This window comes from Strix aluco, chromosome 29, assembly GCF_031877795.1.
Source record: "Strix aluco isolate bStrAlu1 chromosome 29, bStrAlu1.hap1, whole genome shotgun sequence".
Taxonomy (NCBI): Eukaryota; Metazoa; Chordata; class Aves; order Strigiformes; family Strigidae; genus Strix; species Strix aluco.
In genome coordinates this window covers 1,579,725-1,606,383 of record NC_133959.1, presented here as the reverse complement: position 1 = coordinate 1,606,383, position 26,659 = coordinate 1,579,725, and the positions used below count along the sequence as shown (strand labels likewise).

The 26,659-nt window shown below is 43.3% G+C and overlaps 2 protein-coding genes across 9 annotated transcripts; one reads left to right on the top strand and one right to left on the bottom strand.

Annotated features, from left to right (window-relative positions):
• Positions 1-1,190: 1,190 nt before the first annotated feature.
• SUGP2 (SURP and G-patch domain containing 2) lies at positions 1,191-18,978 on the bottom strand. Of its 6 annotated transcripts, none has more exons than XM_074808415.1 (11): positions 18,288-18,737; positions 15,473-17,155; positions 14,547-14,624; positions 13,814-13,931; positions 12,620-13,128; positions 12,321-12,432; positions 10,981-11,501; positions 9,989-10,053; positions 9,176-9,312; positions 5,899-6,019; positions 1,191-5,707 (listed from the first exon to the last, which is right to left on the bottom strand). In XM_074808415.1, exons 1-10 carry the CDS (start codon positions 18,400-18,402, stop codon positions 5,899-5,901), a joined length of 3,459 nt encoding a protein of 1,152 aa, XP_074664516.1. In that variant the 5' UTR covers positions 18,403-18,737; the 3' UTR covers positions 1,191-5,707. The 6 variants fall into 6 exon arrangements, 5 of the variants coding, with proteins under 5 accessions (XP_074664516.1, XP_074664517.1, XP_074664520.1 ...); XM_074808416.1 differs by having other exon boundaries at positions 1,191-2,801; XM_074808419.1 differs by lacking the exon at positions 14,547-14,624 and adding an exon at positions 18,887-18,978 and having other exon boundaries at positions 1,191-6,019; positions 18,288-18,409.
• A 39-nt stretch (positions 18,979-19,017) lies between these two features.
• On the top strand, positions 19,018-25,711 carry ARMC6 (armadillo repeat containing 6). Of its 3 annotated transcripts, none has more exons than XM_074808424.1 (8): positions 19,018-19,139; positions 20,065-20,217; positions 20,678-20,760; positions 21,472-22,042; positions 22,534-22,679; positions 23,256-23,387; positions 23,903-24,040; positions 24,906-25,711. In XM_074808424.1, the coding sequence occupies exons 2-8, from the start codon at positions 20,097-20,099 to the stop codon at positions 25,116-25,118; spliced, it is 1,404 nt and encodes a 467-aa protein (XP_074664525.1). In that variant the 5' UTR covers positions 19,018-19,139; positions 20,065-20,096; the 3' UTR covers positions 25,119-25,711. The 3 variants fall into 3 exon arrangements, with proteins under 3 accessions (XP_074664525.1, XP_074664526.1, XP_074664524.1); XM_074808425.1 differs by having other exon boundaries at positions 19,035-19,108; XM_074808423.1 differs by lacking the exon at positions 19,018-19,139 and adding an exon at positions 19,384-19,504.
• Positions 25,712-26,659: the final 948 nt, after the last annotated feature.

Below are 26,659 nucleotides of genomic sequence, written 5' to 3'. Positions count from 1 at the left end.
CCCAGCATCCAACCCCGCTGCGCCCGAGGCCGGCCACCAGCCCCCCTCCCCTCAGCCCACGCACCCCAAAATGGCGGCGCGGCCTCAGACCCCTTCGCCTGACCAGCGACCATTGGCGCCCCCGCCCCGCGGCCACGTGACATGCCCATCCCAGCCACGTGACACCGCCCACCACAGCCACGTGGCGCCGCCCGCTGGGGCACGCGGGCCCGGCCCAAACCCAGCACCGGGGGGATGGCGGGGACGGGGCCAGGCAGCCTCCTGCGGGGAGGAGCGCTCGGTGCCGGAGTCTGGCAGGAGAGGGGTGCTGGGCGAGGCGGGATCCGGCCTGCCCGGGCTCGGGGCTGTGCTGAGACCGAGGGGACACCGGTGCAAAACCACTGTAGCAAAGCCCGGCTCACCCGCTACCCGGCCTAATGCCCGGCTTCTCGCTGGATCGGTGTGGTGGGACCAGCGGGTGGAAGCTACCGCTGCCGCTCAGTGGAAACGCTTGGGGTTTTTCTGTCAAATTACACCCCTAAACAACTGAACGTCTTTGGTATTTATGTTCGGTTTTGGGAGTTAGGGGAAACGGACGTAAATTATATAGTCATAGGGATGAGAACTGATACGCATCCTCTTAGCAACTTAGATTCAATTATGAGGATTGAACAGGAAAATAAACCATGGCTTTTTCTGTGCTCAGTGTACACAACAAATGAGAACTTGGCAGAACTCCCTCTACTAACCTTCCTCCCACTGACATCAGTAAATAACACACAGTAACTGATAAGGCATCAAAGAAAGCCAGAACTTACGGATTCTCTTTTCATTTTTGTGTTGTGTGACCTCTTAATGATCTCTCATTTTAGATTGTCTTTCAAAATTCTTATTTCCCATCCAACAATAGTTCCGGTTTCTGAAATAGGTCTTGTAAACTGTTCAAAGATAGAACTTTTGTTAACCCTGCGAATCAAATAGTCTTATCATGAACTTCTGCCAAAGAGGCAGCTGTTTTAAAAATCAGATTTTATTGCTTTGTATTTGCTGCCTTACTATTGCTTTATTACCTAGTGGCAGGATAACAAACTATGACTTCCCCTTCAAAGCAAAGTCTTGCCTAGGAAATAATTTTCAAGGAAATTAGCACAACCTTCTAATGACATGAATTAGGCACAAAAAGCTGAAGAGAACACACTGTGTGCTAGCGCTTTCTTAAACAGCAGTAACTTTATTGCCCACAGATAATGCAAACATTTTCCACACTTGCTGCAATTCAGCAAGTTACCTACTTAACACGGTTCACAAAAAACTATTTATTTCAGAAGTACCCTAGTGTTTTTTGAGCATATTCTCATTTAAGGTGTTTATTATTGCTCAAATCTACAGTCTGGTTGTGATTGGCCACTCAGTCATGAGATATGCAGAATTAAAGATGATAACAGGACTTTCAGGAATTCTTTTTTAATTAGAAAATACACCTGCTTGTAGGATAGAAAACAATCCAAAATAACAATATTTGAATTTCTGAGTGCAAACTTTCTTTGGGCACGATACATCAGGATTAACCTCAAAGCAGAATGGAGTATCAATAGAAAAAAATACTGTACATTGATTTTGAGAAATAACATCTCGGCACAGATTAAGTGTTTACACTAAGGATGCTGTAGTGTCTAAAAAAACCAACAAATAAATAGGAAAAATGTCACTGGTATTAAACCAAAGAAAAGCTTTGAAGGCGAAAAACTGAAAACATCTCTATTAGTCCCACACAATTACTCCAAACGGGGTATTATTGACTGTAGATGTCTTACTCTTGTTAGGGCACCTCCCCCAAAATGGGGATCTCCTCATTTCTCTCCAGCGAGAGCAAGTGTCCTTTCTTCTAGAACCAGGTCCTTACATACAACACATTTTTGAAGGAAAAGGAGGAAAAAGGTGTAGCCAGGGCTTGAACTTGCCTCTGTAAGCTTTTCCTAGCTGTCAGTATAAAAGCAGGGGGCAGGAGACCTGGCTGGTATCTTTTGCAAATGAACACTCTCGTTTACCTTTCAATAGAAGGCGGCTGCACAAGTGTTAAATTTCACTTCGCTGCAATTTTCCCCCTCATATCCTGTCTAAAAAAGGAATTTGAATTTAAAGGCAACAGTAAACCACACACATATGTAAAGAGAAAGTTTTGCTGTTTTAAAGTCAGTACACCAAGAAAATCAGAGACACAACTAATTCCTGGGATATGTGAATAAAGGGTAAAACTCTTGCATTCTGACCGGGGCACAATGGGTTTGGCGTTCATGTGGAAAGTAACACTGTTGTGTATGGATTTAATGCACTAGAAGCCACATGAAAAAGTAACTAAGAAATGATTTAGTGGGTATTCTCAACAGAGACATTTAGCAGCACAGAAACAGAGGGACCTTCCTTCCCTCATACACTATAAAATCCTGCTTTACACTAATATAACACTGCATAATCTCAATTCCACTTGTTAGTGCCAAAATGATGCATATCTCTTACAAATGGCCAAATTCACAAGCAAAACATTTAAACCAGAAATTGTTTAGTTCTACATTTATTGCAGATATTAAAAGATTAACAATGCTAACATGTTTACTTACACTAAAAAGAAATGTCAGTTATCCAATAACATAAGCATCTAATCGTTACTAGCTTAGCACTACTGCCAATTTGCACGGAACAGAAACTAGCAAATTGCTCTACAAGATTAATGGCAAAAAACAACCAAAAGACAGTAGACACACCACTGAAGTTAGTTAAAATGTTCACTGAAGCTTGCAGTCTTCATGGAAGAGAGCCTGGAACTAAAATAACAGAAAAGAAGCTAGTAAACTTTAAACAAGGCAATGTATCTGCATAACAAATGTTTCACATGTAAAAGTATTTAAATTTTTCAATTCAGAGCTGCCTGCAAAAGCAGGTCAAAATAAAAGGAAATTCCTTTTGCAAAAGGAGCATAAGGTCATCTCTTGGTAAAACAAGATCAAAGTGGCAAACGGTAACCCACTTGAGAGCAACACTGGAATCTCAGCACCAATACCGCTCTGCTGATATCTTGTCCAAAATTAAAAGTTTGGCACAAGAAAGACAGACCATACCACAGTCATCCAGGGTAGCAGATTAAGATTTTCCCAATGTTCACCTTTATTCTCAAGGCAGCAGTATACTTTAAATTGAATTGCACTCAGAAAGGACGGTACCATTTTCCGATCTGGATACCAACAATTCTTCCAGATTGGGTAAGCAGGTGGTTAGCAAATGCACCCCGAATGGTACTATGGCCAACAAACTCAGGTTAAATCAGAGCAGCGCAGAATGCCGATCTGGGTCTGAGAGAGAGGATTTCAACCTAGTGTGAAACTCCACTTTGCCTTGTGCCTTTCTGCCAATAGCGTAACATATAATCAAGAATCCCTCAAAAATGTAAATGTGAAAGAAGAGGTGAACTGGAAGTTTGCAGGGAAATAAAAATTGTGAGCAGCAACACCGGCAGCTTCATCACTGAGACTAAAAGAAAAGCTAAACCCTTCTGAGTGGGTCTGAGAAATAAATCAGAGCCCAACAATATTGGTTCCAGAGTGTCATTCTAAACCAGACTGTGACTGATAGATCTCCTTTTCGAAAGGCTCAAGTTTTACACTGTGTAACTGCTAATTAGGCACAGGAAAGAAAGAGGGGCTTAAGAACACACCCAAATGGGACCTTAACAGGTGAGCATACACTGCCAAATACTGTAATCAATGATCTTCCAAGTAGCCTGTGGCCCAAAACATTTAAGGATTTTGAACATCTCCAAGTAAAGCCTATGAGAAACATCTGGGCTATCAAATGTCTTTAATCAAGTGTGATAACCAGATAAACTTATTCGTATTTATAGCCTTCATGCTTCAACTTCTTGTAAAGGTGAAGACACATGTGATGTTCATGGAAAAACAGAACTACCAGCATATTTTTCTATACCTGCCATCGTGGTTTTATTTAGTGATTACGTGCTTCAAGGCAACTGAGTGATCAAAAAATTACACTGTGACATGATTTTGTTTCTCATGGTTTCAAAGACCCATACAGTAAAGAAAAAAAAAAAAAAGCACCTTGCATTCATAACTAAAACTGGTTGTTACAAGCAAGGAAAAGTTTGTTGCTATAGAATGAAAATGAAGACACTCCCTTTCAACCAGTAGGGTTTTTAAATGGAGAAAGAGTTATCATTTTGTTCTTTAAACAGCAGGCACAGGCAAGTTGATAACTGAAGAGCACATTTTCTTGCATATGTGTCAGTTAAGAACTTGAGATGCTGCCACGTTACTGTGGGGTGCTATTAGTGGTGTACCACAAGCTCTTTGCTCTACAAGAAGCATGGTGCAGGATGAAAACATCAGCAAGACAGCACTCACTGCGAGTAAGCAAAACATGCATCAGCTCAAGATCAACTCTTTAAAGAGAGCTTCAGTGAAGGAGGTTTTGGTAGTGTAACATTCAAGTGAAGACTTTCGACTAGTTTTAGAAAGGTAATGATGGAGAATAAGTACACTAAAAAGTGCGATATGAACTTCTGTCCCTTTCAGTAATCCAGTCACAGATCCCTTATTGATGTGCAAGTCGGAAAAAGATGAATGATCAGACCGTGCATGTTTATCTGTGATAACACTGCTAAAATCTTTCATGTCTTCAGAGCTGCTTCACCAAGCAGTTAGGTAATGCTTTGTTGTTGAAGCACAGTAGCTTAATCCAGTCTTCTCTTTCAGTAAGTTTTGAAATAGTCCCTTAAAAGTACAAGCTTTTTGTTTTATTTCTTGGGATTTTTCAATAAAAGAACTTCTGCAAAGCAAATATTTAATGGAAACAGAAATGACTCTCTAAACTGATGGTCTTATAAAACTGATGATCCACTTCCAGATGACTTCCGAATATCTGACTTCAAAGTGTTTTCTTCAGTATTCTCTGCAGATACATGAACTGCACCTGCTCGCGGCTTAAACTTTGAGAAGGAAAGAAATTATTCAAGAATTTGTCAGAGAAGAGCTGCAAATTTGTGTAAAAACAAAAAGTACACTTAAAATATGTACTACTTGTTCATTACAATGAAAAACCTTAGCAGCTGAGGTTTTCAAGGAAGAGTTTAGTGTTCTCAGACTCAGATGAACTCAGTTATTCATCCTACACTTTAAGTCTAGAATCCTACACAAAATAAGCACGCAGGTAGAGACTCTTCTTAGAATTGGCGTATGGAGCAAAGGAAACTGCTTTATGCAGACTCCAGAAGTAGATCAGAAGATCAGCCCATCAATAAAATGTAGTAAAATAAAATCTGAACTGCCTTGCAAGAAGATCTGAATTTGAGAAGACTCTTGGCTTCAGAAAGGATCAGAGCCAAACCAGGCCAGTCATATTTTTCACGTTGCTTATTCCATTTTTTGGTAAGCCATCTCATCACAAAACAGGCAAACTTGGCCAAAGAGAGAGGTAAACAGGCACTTCCGAGAACAAAATCAGTTGTTTCTTCCTCAGAAGATGACATCCAAGTTGTTAGCTTGCACAATTAAATACAAGACTAACTTTAATCTTGGAAAATGTTTTAATACATTAGTATTCAAGTCCACTACTATAGAACAAAGTGTTCTTCGTACTGGCATACTCTGCTGAAGATCTTTCACACAGCAGCCTTTGCATATCCGTGCACTTTCTAGCGAGCGAGTCTCTTATGTCAAACCTAGAAAGTAAGATTTGGGGTAATTCAGCAGTTCAAAGCAGTTCAACGTAGGTCTGGATTCTCATGAAATGTTAAGAAGCCAGATATACTCATGGAAACAGTAATATTTTCTTGGTAAAGGAAGACTTAAAAAGCCCTGGTATTTTAATGTTTGCAGGAATTCATAAACCAGACGTGTCCATTGCACATACCTATTTACTTGCTCTTTTCTGCCTGTACATTTGTATCATTCTTTGACGGAAAACATCAAATGCATCTTCTTTATTTTCTTCCCCTGCAACACCCAAGCCCTCCCCTGCAGAGGTAGCACCCCTAGGGAGTAAAATGAATAGTTAGAACACTCTGTTGCTGTTACATTTGACAATGTGCAGAAGAGATCTAAACAATAGCTTCCAACATAGACACAATTCAAGTGGAAAGTAATTCTGCTTCATCTGGGGGAGAAGGGGAGCGGAGGCTTGGTACCTGACATACCAGATCAACTGTAAACCAACTCCCACCTCCCATTACACATGCAAATACCCACCAGAAGAAAATGCTCCGATGATATGAAGGGAGCAGTGAAGATGTAGTCATCTAACGGATCAAATTCTTACATGAAATTTAACCACTTTATTCATGGTAGATAGGATCCTCTGTTGAAAAGATGGCAAAAATTGCCATGTTTCCCACATTTCAAACATGACAGAAGTCAGAGACTTTGAGGAATAAGTAGGAAACACCACATTAACTCTGGATAAAAGATTAATTTATCACCAAGGGAACATAATGCTGCTTGCTTAAAATTTCTAGCACCCAAAGCAAGCTGAAGTCTTGCAGGACACACGCTATAGACAAAACCTGGAGCTCCCACCCTTCCAAGAACAATGAGTCATTAACTCATCTCTCTTTGTCCACACATGCCAACAGAAGCAGACAGGCCTCAACAATATCAAAACAACTTTCTGCCCTGGAAGTAGACAGAGAGGATGACCCACAAGAATGTAGAGATACAAATAATGAAAAACCATCTCTTTCTCCAGGCTATGTGCGTAAGAACATAGACATTGCAACACTAAGATTAATGAAACCTCTGCCACAGGAATGATCCTCTGTACCAGTTTTATCCTCAGGTCAGTTACATTAGTATTATCTATAAAAGATTTCATCACATGAAGTATGAAAAATTTTTTAGACTGCCCCATGTACTGAAATGGGGATTGCCACACCATCAGGGTAAAGTCTGAGGACCTTAAGTAGAATAAAGAAAAATTATTCTTATGCAGTTTCTGTAATAATACTTCCACTTAAGCCAAGTCGATTGTAGTGCAATTCTAAATTAATATTCACAGACTCTAAAAAGCAAATTCAACTTTACAGTCCACAGTAGAAACCCCGGGTGCTGTTTCTTCTTCCAATGGTACAGTCTGACTTGGCAACTGTACGATCAAGTTAAGTTACATTTTAAATTACTAATCACAGACATGAGATAAGTACTCAGAGGAGGGTCTATCCCATAATAATATTCTGCCTTGGAGTTTGGTTTGTTTGTTTGTTTTTTTTTTTTAAAGCATCTCCTGAACCATAAAATTGGTTAGACCCATAGCTGTGACAAATCAGTTCTCAAGAGAGGGAACAGCTCACAAGACTAACATGAAACTCCATGGAAATGATGGTCCAGAAGTTTTCAATGAGAAGTCACCATGCAATTCACATATCTTTTACCGTAACATAAATAAAAATCTTCTCAAACCTGGCAATATGACTTGCTCTCACAGCCAGAGACAAGCTTTAAGCTTTCACAACAAAAAAGGGCCTCAAGTTTCTTTGTGTAACAACTGATGTGCCTGAATACATCAGCTTTAGGTATCAGTGCTCTGTAATGATCAAGGTATGTTCCACACTAGAATTGGGAGTCTCTCCCATTATTACTCCATCCCTTTTTGCTCAGAGAATGAGATCAGACAGCACGTGGACTTTTAAACAAGCCATCAACTGAAGAGCTGGTAGTTTTCAAAAGGGGAGGAAAGAGTAGAGGCTACAGATTACTAAATGAGAAAAAAAACCCCACGCTGTATCAAAGCAACTAACAAGAGAGCAAAATGTCAAATTGCACTGGTTTCATCCTCACTGAGATTGTCCCAAAGTATTGTCCAAGGAATTACTTTGATGGGAAAGTGAGGTGCACACCATGAAAATAATCAACAGTACGGAGTTCTCCCTACATTACAGAAAAGGTCAACAAGTTTTTGTAAGAGGTACAGACAGCAGTGCTTCACTACTCTTTGCAGGTGTCTTTACAAGAGTGACATAGCAGTAGTCTCAAGCTGGAAAAACTGTATTTTCACATATTAAAAATTCAGTTCTTAAAGATGGCCAGAAACTTTTAGAATGTGGTGGGCTGTCAGACCAGATACAATTAAACAGCTCATGATTAGTTGTGCAGCAAAACTTGTGCCAGGAGCTACATAAAAAAAAAAAAAAAAGATTACTCATATATTTAGTCCCAACAAGTTCTGAGGTTAAGAACCAAGGTTCTAACACTGGTGAACACAAGAGAGCTACAGATGTAGTAAGCTGCTTTCTCACTGTTGGTTTGCTGCTGAAGAAGGAAACATAGAAAATATAGTGATGGCCACTGGACCATAGGAGCACTAAGGAAAAAAAGAAAGCAAATAACCAGAAGTATCCAATCAACTAAAATGACCAGTACTGTCCAATGCACGAAGAAAACAGAAATCCTTGGAGAAAGAAGACTGTTAAACCACAGGTTATGTGGTGTGGACTAGAAAGCTTGTTATATGGGTTCAGAGAGAAAGAAATAGTTTCTGCCTCCTTATTCAGTCAGTGAGTTGAAGGAGGTATTATCCATTCTCCGTGCTGGCAGCAGTGGACACTGGATACAGCAACTTTAAAAGACAAAATGAAGATTCAAAAACAAAAGTATGTTTTAAAGGAAAAAGCACACTTACCTTCTGGCAGATGCACTTACCTCTTTCAGCATGCAGTGGAACGAATCACATAATTAGAGTGAAAAAAAATTTGTTGCCTAAACCTGGGAGTACTGTGTATGATATTCCTAAAGTCTATTTATATGTTATGTACCTGGCGTGGTAGCAAGGAGATCCCCAGGATAACAGGTTAAAAACACCTACATACACCAAACAACAAAAACCACCTCCTGAAGAACAGGGGCACCCATGTATCTTTAGAAAGTGTCCGCAACTGCAGCATTCATGCTGCAGCCTTCAGTGATGTCAAATTGGATGGCAAGAAACAGCCACCTTCCAGACCAGACTTTGCCCAGTCTGGCCAGAAAAATGCGTGAAGTCTCCACGCTCAACTTTACGGAGGCCAGAGGCCAGTGCCAAGAAGGAAACAAAACACTGAACTGGCCACCTCTAGGTGGGTTAGATAAACACAGTTACTATTAGAATCCCAGCCTTTTCCAGAGCTGTCAAATTTCTGCAGTGTGTTCCCATTACATACACTTTTACAGGCTCTCTGATTCCTTTTCCTCGTGTACCAAGGCCATGTCCTTCTTGCCAGCCCATCTTCTGAAGCATCTGGAAACCCACATTCCTGTTTGTCAGTTTCTTGTGTGAAAATTCTAAATCTTTTGGTTTCTATGGAGAAGAAAAAACAGAAAAACAAAGGGTCTTTTTGTTATACAGGGAGATCATGTATTAAAAATCCCTCAAATTCCGCCCCATAAACTGTGTCTGAATTTCTGGATATACAGAAATATCTTCTAAGCAGCACTTAACTACCTACACAGAAAACATTTATCAAAGAGTAAATACCTGCCTTGCCAGTTTATAAAAAAATAAAATATATATTCCAAGTTCTCAAACTGTTTAATTACATTATTAAAAAACATAACTACCTTTTAAAATATGAAAGTGTATTCTTTGCTATTTTAATAACAAATATGGAATGACCTGATGACTGAATCCCTATCACAATTACAGAAGCAGTCAAGTAACATCTCACCAGATTTGGAAAATTACAACGTATTTTCCAGACAGCAAAGCACTGATGTCCTCCTTATTTTTTTAAAATAAAAGACAAGATTAACACACAGCTTTTCAATAGTGCTCTAATTGTAAAATTTTCATTTTGACACAGGTAGTTAGAAGACAACAGGAGCCACGGCTCTCCTCGGATTTAGTCCAGTCTTTTTCAGGATCAGGCTCTTCAGGTTTTAATTTAATTTTATGACAATGACACATCTTCAGAGGCTGTCCCTTGTAAAGACAGTTGATTCTCAGAATGCAATGGCAAACCAGAAGAGTTCTTTACCTTCTTCTTCTTTGTAACTGGGCAACCACGAGGCCTATCATAAGCAATTCTGACAGGTTCATGCACTGCAAGTCAAATCAAAGACAAAATTCAGCTGTAAAGAAAAACAATTTTAATACAGAAATCCAAAAGTACATCTGAAGTGGGACTCTTAACTCAATGCTTTGGACTAAAATCAGAACCAACAAGAAAGACGAAAATTAAAAAAAAAAAAAGAGAAAAGAAACAGTAAGACCTTTTTTTCCCCTCCACCACAAATAAAGTAATTAGTACATGCATGTATTTACTTTCAGACATACCATGCCAGCAATACACTGATGGATGACATACTGTAAGGACTTTAGATCTTTCATTTCCCTGAGCTTCTGTAATACTCTGATAGAAAATTCAGACTGGACTTAAATGAGGTTATTGTATATCATTTTCATATCACGAATGACAACCTTCACCAATAAAAATCATTATGCAAAGAAAATACATTTGTTCAAGTAGCTGCAGAGCACATATAATCGGTTTTAAGCTACTTATCTCTCAATTCTTAGAATATCATGACCTACCCCCGCTGTAGCCATATTGACAAAATTTGACAGGCCAATCCAAATTCTAAATATATTTAGTTAAACACTCAAAATGGGTTCAGTGCTATACTCAAATCTGTTAAACCTTCCATACACTGATAAAATAAACCCCGCAAAAACTACTACTGTGAGTTTTTTAAGCAGCAGAGAGAAGACAACATTCACATATACTTAAGAGAATATTTGCAGAATGATGTTAGACACAAACTTTGCTATTGCACTATAACACAAAAACTGTTACACAGTTTCTTCAGATCCTCCTTTGTCAGTTGAATGAACCTTTAAAGTGAACATTGTACGCATTTTTGTATTAAAGAAATGTAATTCTTTTAGCCAGTAACAGTCAGTAACAAAGTATATAAAACCCAGGAGTTCTGTACTGATACCTACAAAGTACTTTTAAGTACCACTCACCTTTTGGTTCTTCTATGAGGCAAATCCTTTTAGATGCAGGAATCATACCAACTTTCAGAGACTTGCTGCTGATCCGTTTGCGAGGAAATAGGGTACCAGGAGCAGGAGTTGATGCCTGTGTCGACAGATTTGGCATAGCACCGTCAGATGATGTGGCTAGCTGCATTTCACCTGCTGAAGTTTCCTCTCCTGTTTTGGAAATCATCTCTTCAGCTAGGTTTTCCACACTTCTACCTGCTGACATGTCATCCTCTTCTCCCTCCTCTGCTTGCTCCATTTCCATTTCTTCCAAAGGCTGGGAGATATCCTCCTCAAACTCAGCTTCCTCCTCATTATCTTCTTCCTCTTCTTCTTCTTCATCCTCTTCCTCTTCTGAAATATCCAAATTTCTCTCTTCAGGCTTAGCACTTTCCCCAGCATCAGTTGCTTCTGACACAGCACTGAAGTTAATAGATGGACATAGCTCATAGACTTTCATTCGGTAAAATTTGAAAGCAGAACTGTTTCGATCTTGTAGAAACCTGAGCAAAAATTACAGTGAAAATAATATCAGAAAGAGATTTTTCTTTAGCTAGCATGAAGCAAGACATTAGAAATAAATCTCTTATTAATTTCTGAATGGTCATTCTAGGTGTGTTTTTGTAGAACTGTAGGATTCCCCGACAACATGTACCAAGAACAGCACTCATTCTCCTCAGTTCTTACAGACTGCTTGTTATCAGCACTTCTCACACTGTGTTGTAAAGAATTCAGTACAAATATCTTCATTACATAGATGGAGAAACTAAGACAAGGTGCTAGCTCTGGGTGACCCAGAAGGCAAACAGCAGATCCCAGAAGAGAATTCAGGCCTTCCAAATTTCAGTCATGCGGTCTATGTGGAGATAAGTGTATTGATTCTGAGAAACAGATAATAGGGCTCCATTTTTTGTTGGCACAGTACGACTAAAAGAGAAAAACCTGTGCTAATTTCCACTAGAGCACTTAGGCCACTGTAATCAAAACCTCACTTAAAAAAATAACAAGATTGCAAATACTTTGGCAGACCACTGTTTCAAGATGCAAGCTGATTACTTAGGACATAAAAGAAAAATATATATATCAGTGCATGTACGCATTTGGGAGAATTTTCTTTCTTAGATATTTCAGGTATTCACCATTAACGGAGATGCTGAGCAGGACAACAGAGCATTGCTCAAAATCCTCTGTTCCTATACGGGCTGAATAAAAGCATACATCTCAACAAACAATCAAAAGAAATGTCTCCTTAGGAATTGTTCAGATGCATTTTGATTTTTCTTATCGGCCCATTTACACAGATAAAGGTGTAGGTTACTCACCAGAGGTCTGGGTTATCTGCACTGTTGTCTATGCTGAACTGCTCAATTTCTGGTCCTACCTGAGCAACAAACTTGGCAAGCTTCTCAGCAGTTTCCATTGTTTTAGCATCCACTGCAAGAAACAGAATGCTCGTTATCTACAGCTTCATACAAAATCTGCATCACTGGAAGGTCAATACAGTTAAGAACGATCTACTTCAGCAAAATAAATGGTTTTTACAATTTCCAGCAGAACATTCTATGCAATTCTTCTCTCATATAACTTACAATTTAAAATCTAATCTTGACTCTTCACTTACCATCAGGAAACTGAGAGGACAATGGTGGGAAAAGTTCAGGTGGTGCTAATAAATCCTCAGAATCTGTCCTTTCTTCTGCTGGCAGAGAGACCTCGGAACTGGTGGCACATTGTGAGGATGAGGTGGTATCGAGGGAGGAATTCTTCTCAGACAAACTGGTTTCTGATACAGATGGCTTTGACTGGACTGAACCTTGAAGGTGCTTGTCTTGGTGCTTCAGCACTGTCCCTGCCGAAAGCACGGTCTGTGTCCCTATGGTGGCTCTCCTCACCTTCCTTCCTCGAACACCATGTTGTGCGACAATTCCAAGCCTTTTTCTTTTAAATAGCCTTCTCTTAATACTTGCAACTTTCCTGGCATACAACATGGCCCTGACGGATTCTGTTGCAGATTCTTCTAGTGTTCTGCCCTCACCACCTGCTTCCTTTCCAGATGATGTCCGCCTTTGCATCTCTGATAACTTCAGTCTATAATACTTGTATTCTAGACTATCTTCATCTGACAAGAACCTAAACAAAATCATATAAATAAAATGAAAACCTAAGCTGAAAGCACAACTATTCTCAAATTCTCAGAGCAGAAACTCAGTAGCAATCCATCTTTTTTCCAGGGATGTACACAAGTTGCTACATTAATGTTAGTCTGCGTAGGTTTTTCTCAGAATAACAGCCAATTCCACTTCTAGAGCAGTAAGTACAGTATGCTAAGCAAATAAATGATGGAGGGTTTTGACATAAATCATCTGGCTAGTAATTAATCAGCTATGCTGCAATTCACACATGAAGAGATACTGTCATATTAAAATATCATTACACCTGGAAGTGTTGCAGCTTTCCTTGGCAACATTATTCATAGAACACCAGATCCGTAAGTCTGTTACCTTACTGTAATAGTTTGCTTACTATTTTCATCTCATAAATGTAAATTGCTTTTAACATCTTGCATTTGGATTGACATACAGTCATTACTGACAGATCAAAAGGAACATGATCTACTAGAGAAAACAGAAGCAACAGGACAATTTCCAAGGATATCAGGAAGTATAATTAGCTGAGAAAACATCTTCAGTAAGTCTGATTAAATGTACAATAGGCCATTTTACAGCCACTGAATAAAATACTGAATTTAATTAAATATATTCCAAATATCTTCATCAGAGAGTAGTATTACATCATCCTGTTCAAACACACCTACCAATATTCAGGACAGTTCTTTTGAGCGTTTCTCTCTTTGGCAGACAAGGTTCCTGAAACAATGCTAGTCACTAACTGTTCAATTGTCTCTACAACTTTCCGATCAGCTCGCTGTGGGGCTGTAGGAAGAAACAAAATGCAGTCATTGTCTTATTCTCATCAACAGAGTATCAATATGTCATCTTTTCTATTCTTTGACACACTGACATTTGAAATTTTTCAACATATTTGTCCTGGTTATAGCTGGGATAGAGCTAGTTTTTCTTCTCGGCAGCTAGAACAGTGCTGTGGTTTGGATTCAGTGTGGGATTTGGTAGGAGAATGTTGATAATATGCTTATGTTTTCAGTTGCTGCTAAGAAATCAAGGACTTTTCAACTTCCCATAGTCTGCCAGTGCGCAGGTACCCAAGAAGCTGGGAGGGAGCACAGCCAGAGCAATGGACCCAAACTGGCCAAGGGAATATTCCATATCATGTAACGTCATGCTCAGCCTATAAACAAGGGTTGGCTGGGAAGTGGGGGGGGGCTCTTGCTTCTGGGATTGCAGTTTTTGGGATCGGATCTTCTCTGGGATCACTACCCGGGAACGGGCTGGGCACTGGTTGGTGGGTGGTGAGCAATCGCCATTGTACATTACCCATTTGTATTTTCTATTATTGTTACTATTGTTATTATTAGTCTATTTTATTTCGATTAGTAAACTGTTTTTATCTCAACCTATGAGTCTCCTTACCTTCACCCCTCCAATTCTCTCCCCTATCCCCAGGACGCTGGAGGGTGAGAGAGCAGCTGCGTGGTGCTTGGCTGCTGGCTGGGTTTAAACCACAATAATATTAATACAAAAAAGGCTGCACTTAATACTTAGAATAAATTAAGGAAACCTCAGAAACTTTCTGACTGTTTTCTCAACTCAACTTAGATTCCAGAACAGTTTAAGAAGCACTGTGGTTTAAGAAACTTATCCTTTGCCATTCTGGGCAAGTTAAGCCATCCTTTAAAAGGCAATTACTTATTGCACCAAAAGGATTTTGGGGAAAATAAGTATATTTGAACAGCACTCTGAAGGGATGAGCTCCAAATTATAAGCCACTCAGTGTCAGTGCCCCCTGTGAAAGTATCTGAAGTTCAATTAGGAAAAAACAGATGAGTATAGTAAAGAGGAAGAACGGTTTAGAGAGGATGAACTAGATGCCCTAGTACAGCAGAGGAGACAGTACTCCTAGTATATCAACAACTGCAAAGAAATACGCCTGCCTCTGATGAAAGCAGTAACGGTAACATCTCTGAATTTGCTTATACGCGAATACTTACTCTGTGATGTAGCCAGTTACAGCTGCGGTCCTGGCCTCCCTACCTCGAAGTTATGAAGCTGGAGGGTAGGGCAGCTGAAGCAGCCAAGGGCACAAGGTGAAAATCCTAGGTTTAAAGTATAAGCACGTGCAGGAGAGGGGAGGAAGGAGACATGCTTTCATCCACAAAGCTGAAAACGATTGCTACAACAGATAGTGTTTACTACCTGCCTCAGCACTGCCAGGGATTTACATGGAATTCCCAGAATTAGGAATTCCTGACCTAACGAAACCATAAAAATTACGATAAAATGCTAGCAACAAATAAAAAAATTACATACTGTGAAGTATCTTACAGTAGTTCACTCACTTTTAACTTTTGTGTCAGGAGAGGGTTTTTTAAGCTGTACTGTGGACTCTGGTTCAGTTTTTTTCATCTGAATTGGATATCCACTCTTCTCCAACCAAGCCTTCAAGTTTTCAATGTACTCTCTTCCAAACAACGTTGAATCATCAAAGTTTGGGAATAGTGTTGGTGCTGGAGCCATTTCCTGAAGTCCAACAGCTTCAAGTATTTTCTCCTGCCTGAAAACAGATGCTAGTGCAAAGGTCTGACCCAGAAGTGCTAAAGACTTACGACAAAGAGAAACAGTGGTCTCAAAAGCACTCGCCATTTCTCTTGGATTACCAAACCCGCTCGTCTTAATGCTTAATTCATAAGCATTGCAGGCCATAAGCAGCGGCGTAACACCTTTTAGGAGGCGGTCTTGTAGCCTCATTATGTATTTATCAAAAGGTTTTATTATTTCAAAGAAGCAGTTCTTTGTTTTCACAGCACCCTTGTCCAATAGCATATTTAAAAACTCATTATCCACTTTGGGAGTTTTCAGAGCAGCATGTTGTAAACTCTTGATAGTAAAGAAACAATAATCTCTGTGTTCTGGCTTTAAGGAGCATTTGAACGAAGCAAGCATTTTTGCACAGGTTTCTGTCTCTAGCTCAAAGAGAGCTCCAAAGAGCCGGGAAAATTCTGCATCGTTTTTTATTGCATGAAACCCAGCCCATTTTATAATTTCTATCCCAAATGTTGAAAAAATGTCTGATTTGTCCACAAGGTCAAAATTGAGATTTCTGAAAACATGCGCGGGCTTTGGGAGCCTGAGAATAGGTCTCTGGGTTGTAATAGTTGGCCTCTGATTAAGTCGCGGAGGCAACTTTTGATTAGGGCGCTGGAGGGTCACCGGCCTCTGGTTAGGTCGTTCAGCAGCTTCTGGCATTTGATCAGGTTGCATAGCCGGCTTCTGATCGGGGCCTGGTTGCAGTTTTTTAGTGTTCCATTTCTTTAGGGGAGTTTTGATATCTCCTTTGAATACTTTAGTTTTAACAGCGCCCCTTGTAATACGCTTTCCTCGCAGAGCTCTTCCCCTGCCAATGTTGCCCCTCCGTATCGGGGGTCGGAACTCGCTGTCAGATTGAATTCCAAAGTCCACATCATACTCCTGATTCTCCATGTTGCCATATTCATCTTCCATCAGTCCTGGTGATCTAAAATCACCTAAAATATCTGAAGAGCTAAAATCAGTTTCATGTGGTCCGGTGGATTCCCAAGAGTCAGGAGGGCCATAGTCCTGGTCATGAGAAGCCAGGCCCCCATACTCCCGGTCATGGGAAGTTGGGCGCCCGTATTCCCGGTCGTGGGAAGCTGGGTGCCCGTACTCCCGGTCACGAGATGCTGGGTGCCCATAATCCCGGTCGTGCGAAGCTGGACGCCCGTACTCCCGGTCGTGCGAAGCTGGACGCCCGAACTCCCGGTCACGAGATGCCGGGCGGCCAAATTCCCGGTCACGAGACGCCGGGCGGCCGTACTGTTCATGGTAGTAGTTATCTTTCCTTATGAGAGGACTAGTAGATCTATATGAAGGTCCTGGATAGTCATCTCTAGGGTCTTCGCTCCAGTCATCGTGTGGATGGTGCTGGGTGTTGTCATGAGTATATCTTCCATCATCCTGAAAACTGTCTTCGTATCTTGGTCTTGGGACTGGCCTTGAATGAGCTGTAATGATAAAAACAGAAATACACCAATACACTGCAAGTAGTATTAAGAAAAAAATTTAATAAACATATTTAGACACTTACAAGTCAACACATCAAAACTTCTGAAGAACAGGACACATATCTAACTTTGGGATATTCCCATTTGCTTCCTCACGTAATTCACAATAATTCACAACAAGCAAAAAGCAGCACACAATGCCTAAACACACATGACAAAACCATTTATTAAAAGGTCTACTCTCGCTGAAGCTGAAACTCAAGTTCTGCTATAAACCCCATTTTCTACTTGCTCACAACTTGCTCAGTCTAGGAAGATGGTAATGTGCTCGAATGCTTCTACCTGGATTTCTCAGATGTAAAAATACCAAAAGCGTGCACTTTCTGTTTCCACATTGAATGTCAGCATTCCAGTTGAACAGAAGATCATATTTTCTACAAACACATACACAATTATCTAAGATAACATTAAAGTCAGAAATACTAGAGTCTCCTGCAAAGTATCCAAGAATCCCTATTTCCTAATTCCAGTAGTTAAATTCAGAAAGTAAAGAACACTTGAACAAATTAAGTATTTAAAGTAAATTATTTCTTTAGAGCTTATACAACTCTAAGAAAACAGAAGAGATCTCATTTTAAAACTCTCAATTTCCTATGAATGTAATCCAAGTTATTTTTCTAGACATTTTAAATATCAAATTTAGAAGATAAAAGAATTTGCAGATCATGCTTTGTATACGTTCACACAATTTATGTCCTGCTCTCCAAAAAGAACATGAAATACAAAGACCCAAAGGCTTCAAATGCACTCCTACATTTATTTAACTTATCAGACATCAACAGAATTCCATCCTGCAGCGATGTCTCTGGAGACCTCTCTGAAATTGGACCCACTCTCTGATGCAGCCTGAACAGAATTCCTTTGTTTGAAATTCGTTTTTTTGCCTAGAATTTGCATTCCATGTTAAAATAGTGTCAGTCATACCATGCGATTCGCCTCTTAAATAAAAATGGATGTGGAAAAACACCAGCACAAGTCCACATTTTAGGTAAACGGAAGGCAAGCAATCTAACATAGCTGTTACCAGAATAGCTGGTATAACCCGCAGCACATCATGCCCGGGTTTCATTACCTTTAAAATGATGGATTGTGTCCTCTATAGCATCACTCCGGTCCATGCGATACCTTTTAACTTTGTCCTGCACCACGGCATCAAACGTCTCCCGTGTGATCCGCCGAGAGGCCATTTTTATCCTGTAGCAAAACAGCACAATGCCGTCCCTGACCGGGACACGGGCGCCGGGGAGGGTCCTCCCCCTGCCAAGCCGCTATCGCTGCCGGCACCTTCCCGACGCCCCGGACCCCCCACGTTGAGCTCGGCCCGGGCGGATTCCCGTGAGCACGGCGTGGGGGTGCGGGCAGCTCCCTTCCCCGGTTCCCCCCACGGGGCGGCCCAGCCTGAGGTGAAACGCAGCGTGAGGAGGAAGCTGCGGTTGTTGGCGCCTTCCCACCCCTCACCGGGCGACCCCCGGCAGCTTGCTGCCCGCTGCCACACGCGCAGGCACCGCGGGGAGGAGGGGGAGGAGGGGGAGGGGGAGGGGGAGGAGGAGGAGGAGGAGGAGGAGGAGGAGGAGGAGGAGGAGGAGGAGGAGGAGGAGGAGGAGGAGGAGGAAGAACCGCCCCCGGCCCGCCCCGCGGCCCGCCCCCGCCGGGAGCCGGCCCTGCCCTCACCGAGGCGGCGCCCCCCGCCCCGGTCCCGCAGCCTCCCCGCCACACGGGAATCTCCCAGCAGCCCCCGCGGGACGCTGCTCGCCCCGCCCACCCCTCCGCCGCGCCTGCGCAGTGCGGGTCCTGCCGCCACGCAGGCGCGGCCGCCTCACACCCCCCTCCCCCCCCCCGCCCAAGGCGGGTGGTTTCGGGGCAGCGCTGCCCTGGCGCGGGTCGGTGCTAACGGTGAGGGCGCGGCCCCGGGTCGGACGGCGCGGTAAGCAGAAGGGGAGCGGGCGGGAGCGGCCCGCAGCCTCCCGCGCCGGCGGCGGGGCCGCGGGGCACCCGCTGCCCTGTAGGCCCGCCTTAGCGGTTTCCCGCGTAGTGCGCATGCGCAGAAGGAGCTGGGACGGGCGGAGCGCGCGCGCATTCGGGCACCGCGGTTTAGGCTCCAGAGGGCGATTGGCATGAGCTGTGGGCCTGGCGCATGCGCAGTGCCAGGGCTGAGGCGGCCCGGGGCGGAGCCAGCGGCACCCGCCAGCTGCGTACGGTGGCCGAGTAGGGCCGGGCCTCAGCCCGCGGCTCTTTGTCAGGCGGGAGGAGCCCGTCAGGGAGCGGCGCTGCGGGCGGCGAGGGACGGAGGTGGGTCGTGAGGAGAACTGGGGCCCGTTGTCTGCTCGGGAGCTCCCCCAGTACCTGCAGCCGCTTCCTGGCTCCTCTCCGGGGCAGGCCTCGCCGAAAGACTGAGGGGTGGGATCCCCCCGACCGGCTGGGCCTGCTGAGGGGGCTGCGGGGATGAACCGGGCCCTGGTGCGGGAGCGGGGACAGAGGCAGGCCGAGGGGCTTTGGGCTGTGATAGCCCTGGAGCGTGGGGGGTCTCAGGGCCGTGTGTGTCTGGGCAGGCCGCCCACCGTGCCCCTGCGGCAGGGGAAGTGCGGTGAGAGCCGTGTCACAGCAACACACCCATCTGCAGTAGAGCAGCAGCAGCTTCCCGATCCAAATCCTTGGCCTCTGAAATCCTTTTTTTTTTTAATTGTTATGTTTCTGCATGTTAAAAAAAAAACAGTCATCTCTTTGACCATAATTTTTGGGGGTTTGAGCTCTGTGCTTTTGTTTTGAAAAAGAGCAATTCACTTCCTTTGTTTCTGATTAACATTAGAAGGTTTTGCACCAAAACTAGTTGTGAATTATCTTAATGACAGGACAAGGAGGCAGTTTATCTCCTTCGAGTAAAATGGGATCGAAACAGATTGCACAGGAAACATTTGATGATGCCGTGCAAGAAAACATTACGGAATTTGAAATGGATCCAGAAGAGGCTGTGAGAGAAGCTGTGCAGCAGTTTGAGTCCCAAGGTATTGTAAATTCATCTGCCTTTGCAGTTCAGATTATTACAGACTGAGGTTTTACATATCTTAAAATTTAAGAGAACTTGCATGCAAAGATTGATCATCCAGTATTGAAAAGAAGCCTTTGTGTAGTGGAACAGAGACACTATTAATGCTAACCCAGTTTCATGGAGTAATTATGACTGAAAAACTGCTTTGAGTGAAACTGCAGGGTGCAATTTGGTCAATGAAATTAAGCGCTTTTTTTTTTTTTTTTTCTTTCCCCCCTAGTTGACATTTAGCTAAAATTGATGCTTTGTTCCAGGATGTATTTGACCGTTATAGTTAGACAGAACTTTAGCAACATTTCAGCATCTTTGTGCATTGATCCACGCTTTACAACAAGTTCATCTTTGTTCACTGTGGTTAACTTGGCAAATTTTACCCAAGGTTCCATAACTATTATTAATCATGGTTTTCTTTTTAGGTGTTGACCTAAGCAATATTGTGAAAGCTGTGCGGCAGCCTGCCTCTGAAAATGGGCAAAAGCAAAAGCATGAAATTTTGCTGGTAGGAGCACAAATTTGTGTTGTTTTCTGAGGATCAGGGTTATATAATAGTTGAAGTAATAGACTAAGAATAATGATACATACCTCCTACTTCTGCCTCTATCCCATTTCTCAATGAGCTCTTCAACAAGCAGTTAATCCCATCTATTCTGCAAATTAGGAATGATATAAAAGTTCAAAGAGCTAGCTTGCACTTTTCAGTGGAAGTATCTGTGTAAGTGCAAAATGCCAGCATCTCCTGCCTAGGAAATGCAGAGACTGCCTTTCAGAACTTAGAGGCAGATTCTGCTGTTGTCAGTAAACTCAAGCCACAGAAGAACTGTAATGAAAGAAATACAAGTAACCTAAATGGTAGCTGTTAGCTAGTTCTTCTGAGGGTGGGTGAAAAGATGGAATACAGTCCCTCACCAGCAAGAATATACAAATACTGATGCACACCACTGACCCCTGTGAAATGTGCTGGTTGGACCCAGTTCACCTGCTACTGGTCAGACTGGCGTACAGTGATGGCTGAAGTGCAGAGAGGCCCCCACTCCTCCAAGGGTTCTGTGCGTGAAGACAAAAAGCTGCTCTTTGACAGCCATTTCTTAGATATGTCAAACTAATTGAAAAGAAGACTTTATTATAAATAAACAAATGCGACTGACTATGAAGAACTGCTCTTGTTCCTTCACAGTTCAGATTGAAAATTAATTCTTGTTCTCTTCTTCAGACTTTAGATTCCCTTGGAAGAGCCGTTGCTGACGCTGATCTTGCTGAGATGGCCGAGCAGCTAGTGGTCTTCACTGATCAGTGCAAAGAACAATTGGCTTTCCGCTACCTGGCTGGGCAGAATGGTGCCTATTCTGTGGTATTCTCTGCCTGCCAGTTGGCTTCAGGAGACAGAAATTTAATGCTGAAAGCCTTTTATACTCTGTCTGCCATCTTGGATGGGCAGCCAGACCTCCTTGACGCCGCTGGCCAGGATCTACTGCTTCAAACCCTGAAAGAATATAGAGAGGATGCGGAGATGACGCTGGCTGGGATCCGGTGCATTCGGCACGCCTGTCTGAAACACGAGCAGAATCGTCAGGACTTTGTGAAAGGTGGCGTTCTGCCGCTTCTGACCGGAGCTATCGTCCAGCACGGAGACAGTGCCGACGTCGTCCGAACGGCCTCCTCAGCGCTCAGAATCATGACGTTTGATGATGACATCCGCGTGCCCTTTGGTCACGCTCACGATCATGCTAAAATGATTGTGTTGGAAAATGATGGGTTAAGAGTCCTCATTGAAGCTGCAAAAGGTAAAATTAACCCCGTGACTGTTGAGCCTCGTTTTGAATCATCTGTGCTTTCTTATCTCAAAACTGTGCTTTGTCATAACTTGAAGCTCCCCAGAGATGATTCAGAAATCTGCCACTAAAATGATGTTTAATTCTTTTGATGTGCCCTGAGAGAGAAAAATAATATGACTGCTCCAGAGGCTATCAGCAGCACCAAGGTGGCCGTTATCAGAGCTATTTGCCAGTCTATCTGGGAAATATTTTACAGCCTGGTGCAGGTTTACAGGCATGTTATCCCTGCTGAGGTGCTGTGTTCTTGCCAAGAAAAGATACTCTGTCTCAGTCTAGATACAGAGTGAACAGGATGTCGTCCGTGTGCTGCTGTGTTTTAATATATAAAGTAAAATTACTGTGTCCTGTTGGTTTTTTTTAATAAAGCAGAGTAAGCCACCTTGATTCTGCAGCACCCCTCCTTGCTTGTAGTTACTCCGTTCATCATCTCTCCTCTGCAGCTTTCACAGATAACTCCAGTGTCCTCAGTGAACTCTGTGCCACCCTTTCTCGCCTCTCTGTCAGGAATGAATTCTGTCAAGAAATTGTGGACCTTGGCGGCTTAAATTTTATGGTGGCTCTGCTGGCTGACTGCATTGACCATCCCGTGAGTGATATAAAGTGTATTTAAGAGTGGAGGTAAACGTAGCATTTTAAGGAGGTAAACTTTTCATTTTAAAGTCCTGGCTGTGAATGGGCCTTAGACTGTGCATTATTTTAGGTTCAATTAGGGTTGAAACCCAACCATCGATGCCTATTTATGGTCTTATATACAGAACTAGGTTACAGGTGCTCTGTCAAGTAAGACTGTAGTAATTCTAAGACCCTTGCTCATGGTTACTTCCTCTGTCCTCCACGCTCCATAAGCAGAACTTGCTCCCAGAAAAGCTGAGCTGCTTTTCTGCCATTCTAGCTAGAAGAGATTCAAGAGGATTTAGATGCTCAAGTCCCGAAAGGTTGATGTTTGATTCTTTAAACTTTACCAAACTAACAAGGTTCATTATTACTCTGTCTAGCAAGTAAGCTGTGCCTGAGATGTGAGTGGCTGAGAACAGTGCTGCTGTTCGTAACTGGGAAGGACAGCTGTTTGAATGGAGTTACTGGGGGATGTTCTGCCTGGCTTTCAAAAGTCTTTAAAACTCTCTCTGCGGCTTTCTGAGCTGTTTTTTCTTGATGAACGCAGGACGTGGTGAAGCAGGTGCTGAGCGCCATCCGAGCGGTTGCAGGTAACGACGACGTGAAAGATGCCATCGTTAACGCCGGGGGAACAGACCTCATTGTGCTCGCTATAAGCCATCACCTCACCAACCCTCAGGTACGCACCAAAGTGGTTGATGAAGTCCCGCAGGGCTGGGAACAGAGGTCAGGTTTGGGCTGTATAATGTAGCAGCGTAACTTGTCTTGTGCAGGGGAACAACCCGCAGCCTTGCTCTGACTTGTGATAAACAGCCTGTGCTGGGAGCAGGTGCCTTCTAAGCACAGTCGTTGAATGATTGCAGCCAAGCAGTGTGTTAAACCTTTAACATCCAGTTGTCGAGCGGTTAAGTGATGCTTTGGCAAATATTTGTGTAAATGTAAAGGTATGTCTGCTTTACTATATTAGTTTCTCCTTGTTCCTGAATCAGATGGATACTGAATACAGTGTTTTACACCTTTGGGTTGTAAAATTTGGTTTACATGCCAGAGAAGCAGAGTGTTTCAGTGGAAGAAACTTAAAAAAAAAAAAAAGTGTTAAAAATTGCCAAACAAGGAAACAAACTCCAAACGCTTTTTTTTTTTCCTTAAAGTAACATTTTCAGGCAGTGAAATCTCTTCCCCTTTGTCTTGCAGATCTGTGAGCAGGGTTGTGCAGCCCTGTGCATGTTGGCTTTGCGCAAACCCGAGAACTGTAATGTCATCATGGAAGGCGGAGGGGCGTTGGCAGCTCTTCAGGCCATGAAAGCACACCCACGAGAAGTGGCTGTACAGGTATTTGCCTTGAAGCACTTGATTATTTATTCAGGATCGGTGTTGTCTCTGTTCACTGCTTCAGGGGACTTTGTCCTTTACTTGACAAATACCAAAAGGTTCTGAGTGTGGTGGGAATGCAGCATCTAAATGCAGGACTCCCTACATCTGTCAGCCTGATGCGATCAGAGCAAAATTTAGTTTGGGCTTCAAACCCACCTGAATTCAGGTTCAGGTGACTGTGGAATGCCATGCTTCTCTTCCAGGCATTACTTCTCCTCCTCGAAAGAGCAGGATGAGGACAGGCTCCTTCATTCCCAGCTTGTGCTATGGTGATATCTTATGGGAGACATTGCCCTGTATTCTCCAGAGTCAAATAAGACTTCTTGCATGGCAAGAAATTAGCCTCTGGTTTCTCATGCAAGTCTCAGCAGATTCTGTGTTCACTTTTGTGCTCTCCAGAGTATTAAAATACCATAGAAATTATTTTCTGAAAGAGTAGTTTAAGCTAAGTGCCAGAGAAGGTGCCTGGAACAGCATACAAGGGGGTGGAAAGGTGGGTCTGCTGTAATTGGAGAATTCTGTTTTAGCACTGTTTAAAGAAGTACTTGATATTGCTGGGCTGATGGTTGAAACTTGCTGGTGTTCTGACAGAAGCAGGAGGTTTTGTTGTACAAGCTTCAATGTGAACTACCAGCCACACTTTTGTCCATAGATTTTATTCTTCCAGGAGATAGTTTGTTGCTGTCTACAGCATCTCACATTTGGCTGCCCAGAAGAAGTTCTTTTAGTTGGAGCCAGATCTGCTTTGTGTGTGCCAGCATCCTACACGCTTGGTGTTTCCCTCCAAAAGATGCTGATACCTCTCATTTACCTCTCTCCTCAGAAACAGGCTTGCATGCTGATCCGCAACCTGGTCTCCCGGAGCCGGGACTTTTCTCAGCCCATCTTAGAGATGGGAGCTGAGAACCTGATAACAGAAGCTCGTGCAACACACAAGGACTGCGACGATGTGGCCAAAGCCGCGCTGAGGGATCTTGGTTGCAAAGTGGAGCTCCGAGAGCTGTGGACAGGTCAGAAGGGAAGCCTGGCTCAGTGAACTGTCACTCCACTGAGCTGCGGAGCTTCAAGACATCTGTGTATGGGAAGCCCAAGGCGGGAAACAAAGTGGCATGGATTAATTTGCAGTTCCATTGAACTGGAATATCTGAAGCAAATGCCTGGCTTGTGAGGCTGCAGTGAACTTTTTATTGGGAGCTACAGCTGAAATGGCTTTTATGCATTCACAGGCTGCAAATCAACTCTGTGTAGTAATCATTCCCCGAATCATCTAATGCCTGAAGATGATCTGCTCCCCCTGTTATGTATGTTCCTCGTGTACAGAACGGGGCCCTTCCCACGTGCTCGGTTCTGTACAGTAAGAGCAGAAGTGGCTCATTTCTGGTAGGAGTGTGGTATGTACCGTGGCAGCTGGTTCCGATTTGTTCCTCCGCTCTCTGCTGGAGGGGGCTGGCAGCCTGATCTGGTAGCAGAGTGGATGAGGAGGAATCCCATCGTTTGTGAATGTGTTCTGTCCTGTTGTACTGTTCTACTAACTGTTACTTTACTGCTGACCATATTATGTGTTTGCTTCTTTGTTTTGGGTTTTCAGCCAACATTTTAAACAAAAGCAAAGTAAGGATTTACACAGTATGGCCCAGAGCAATGTACTTTCTTGCCATTTGCATCCAGGAGGAAGGTTCATGTTCTGTTTCAGGGAGATGAGTGAGTCGGGGACTGAGAGCGAGGACGGTAGTTTCAAAGCAGGGACAAACTGGCAGTGGTGCCCTGCAGCAGGAAGCTGATGCGGGGGAGCCCAGGCTTTGGTTGTCTCTTAGCAGGGTGGCACTTCCCTGGATCCAGGAGTGCTGTGGGTAATGAAGAGGCCATGGACTGGAGACAACTGCGGACTTGGGAGCAAAAGAGGAGAGGTGAAACATCTGTAGAGGCTCTGAAGTCTCAGCTAAAGGCTTCTGTGTGCTCCCATTTCTTGCTGGGCTGTGTTGTTACCGGCTCTGCTCTGGGTGCTGAACCTTCCTCCTGTGCTGCTACTGATGTTGTACTTGCGTGGAGGTTTTCTAACGCAATACTCACTGTAGAAATGTTGACCCTATAAAACATAAAAATGGAGCCTTTCTGAGGTGGGAAAAGAAAGGTGGTAGAAATGCCTCGGTGATGAGTTTGTAGATCTTCAAAGGCCTCTAACCTCTTGGAACGTGCGTGAGGAAAGGCTGTCTGGGTCTCCTCTTCCCGCTCTGTGAAAAGCTGAGGGGTTTGTGCACTGCTCAACCTCCGAGCCAAGATCCTCTGTGGCAGAGTGGGTGTGAAGAGCTGCCGAAGAGGCCCTGAGGTCCCGTGAGAGAGCCTGGGCGCTCTGCGGAGCGTGTTTGGAGCAGTCTGGCCCTCGGGCTTCGCCTTGCTGCTGGGTCTGTGGGGGCTGAGGAGCAGCACCGAGGCTTAATGTGGTGCAGGGAGAGACTCAACCATTAGATCTATTTTCCTTGGGCGTTAAACAAGCCTTGGTGCAATGCTGAGCTGCTCTCCCCAGTCTCTGGGTTTTAACCCTAGACTGAGGCGGGGGCAGCGCCCAGAGCTGGGGTG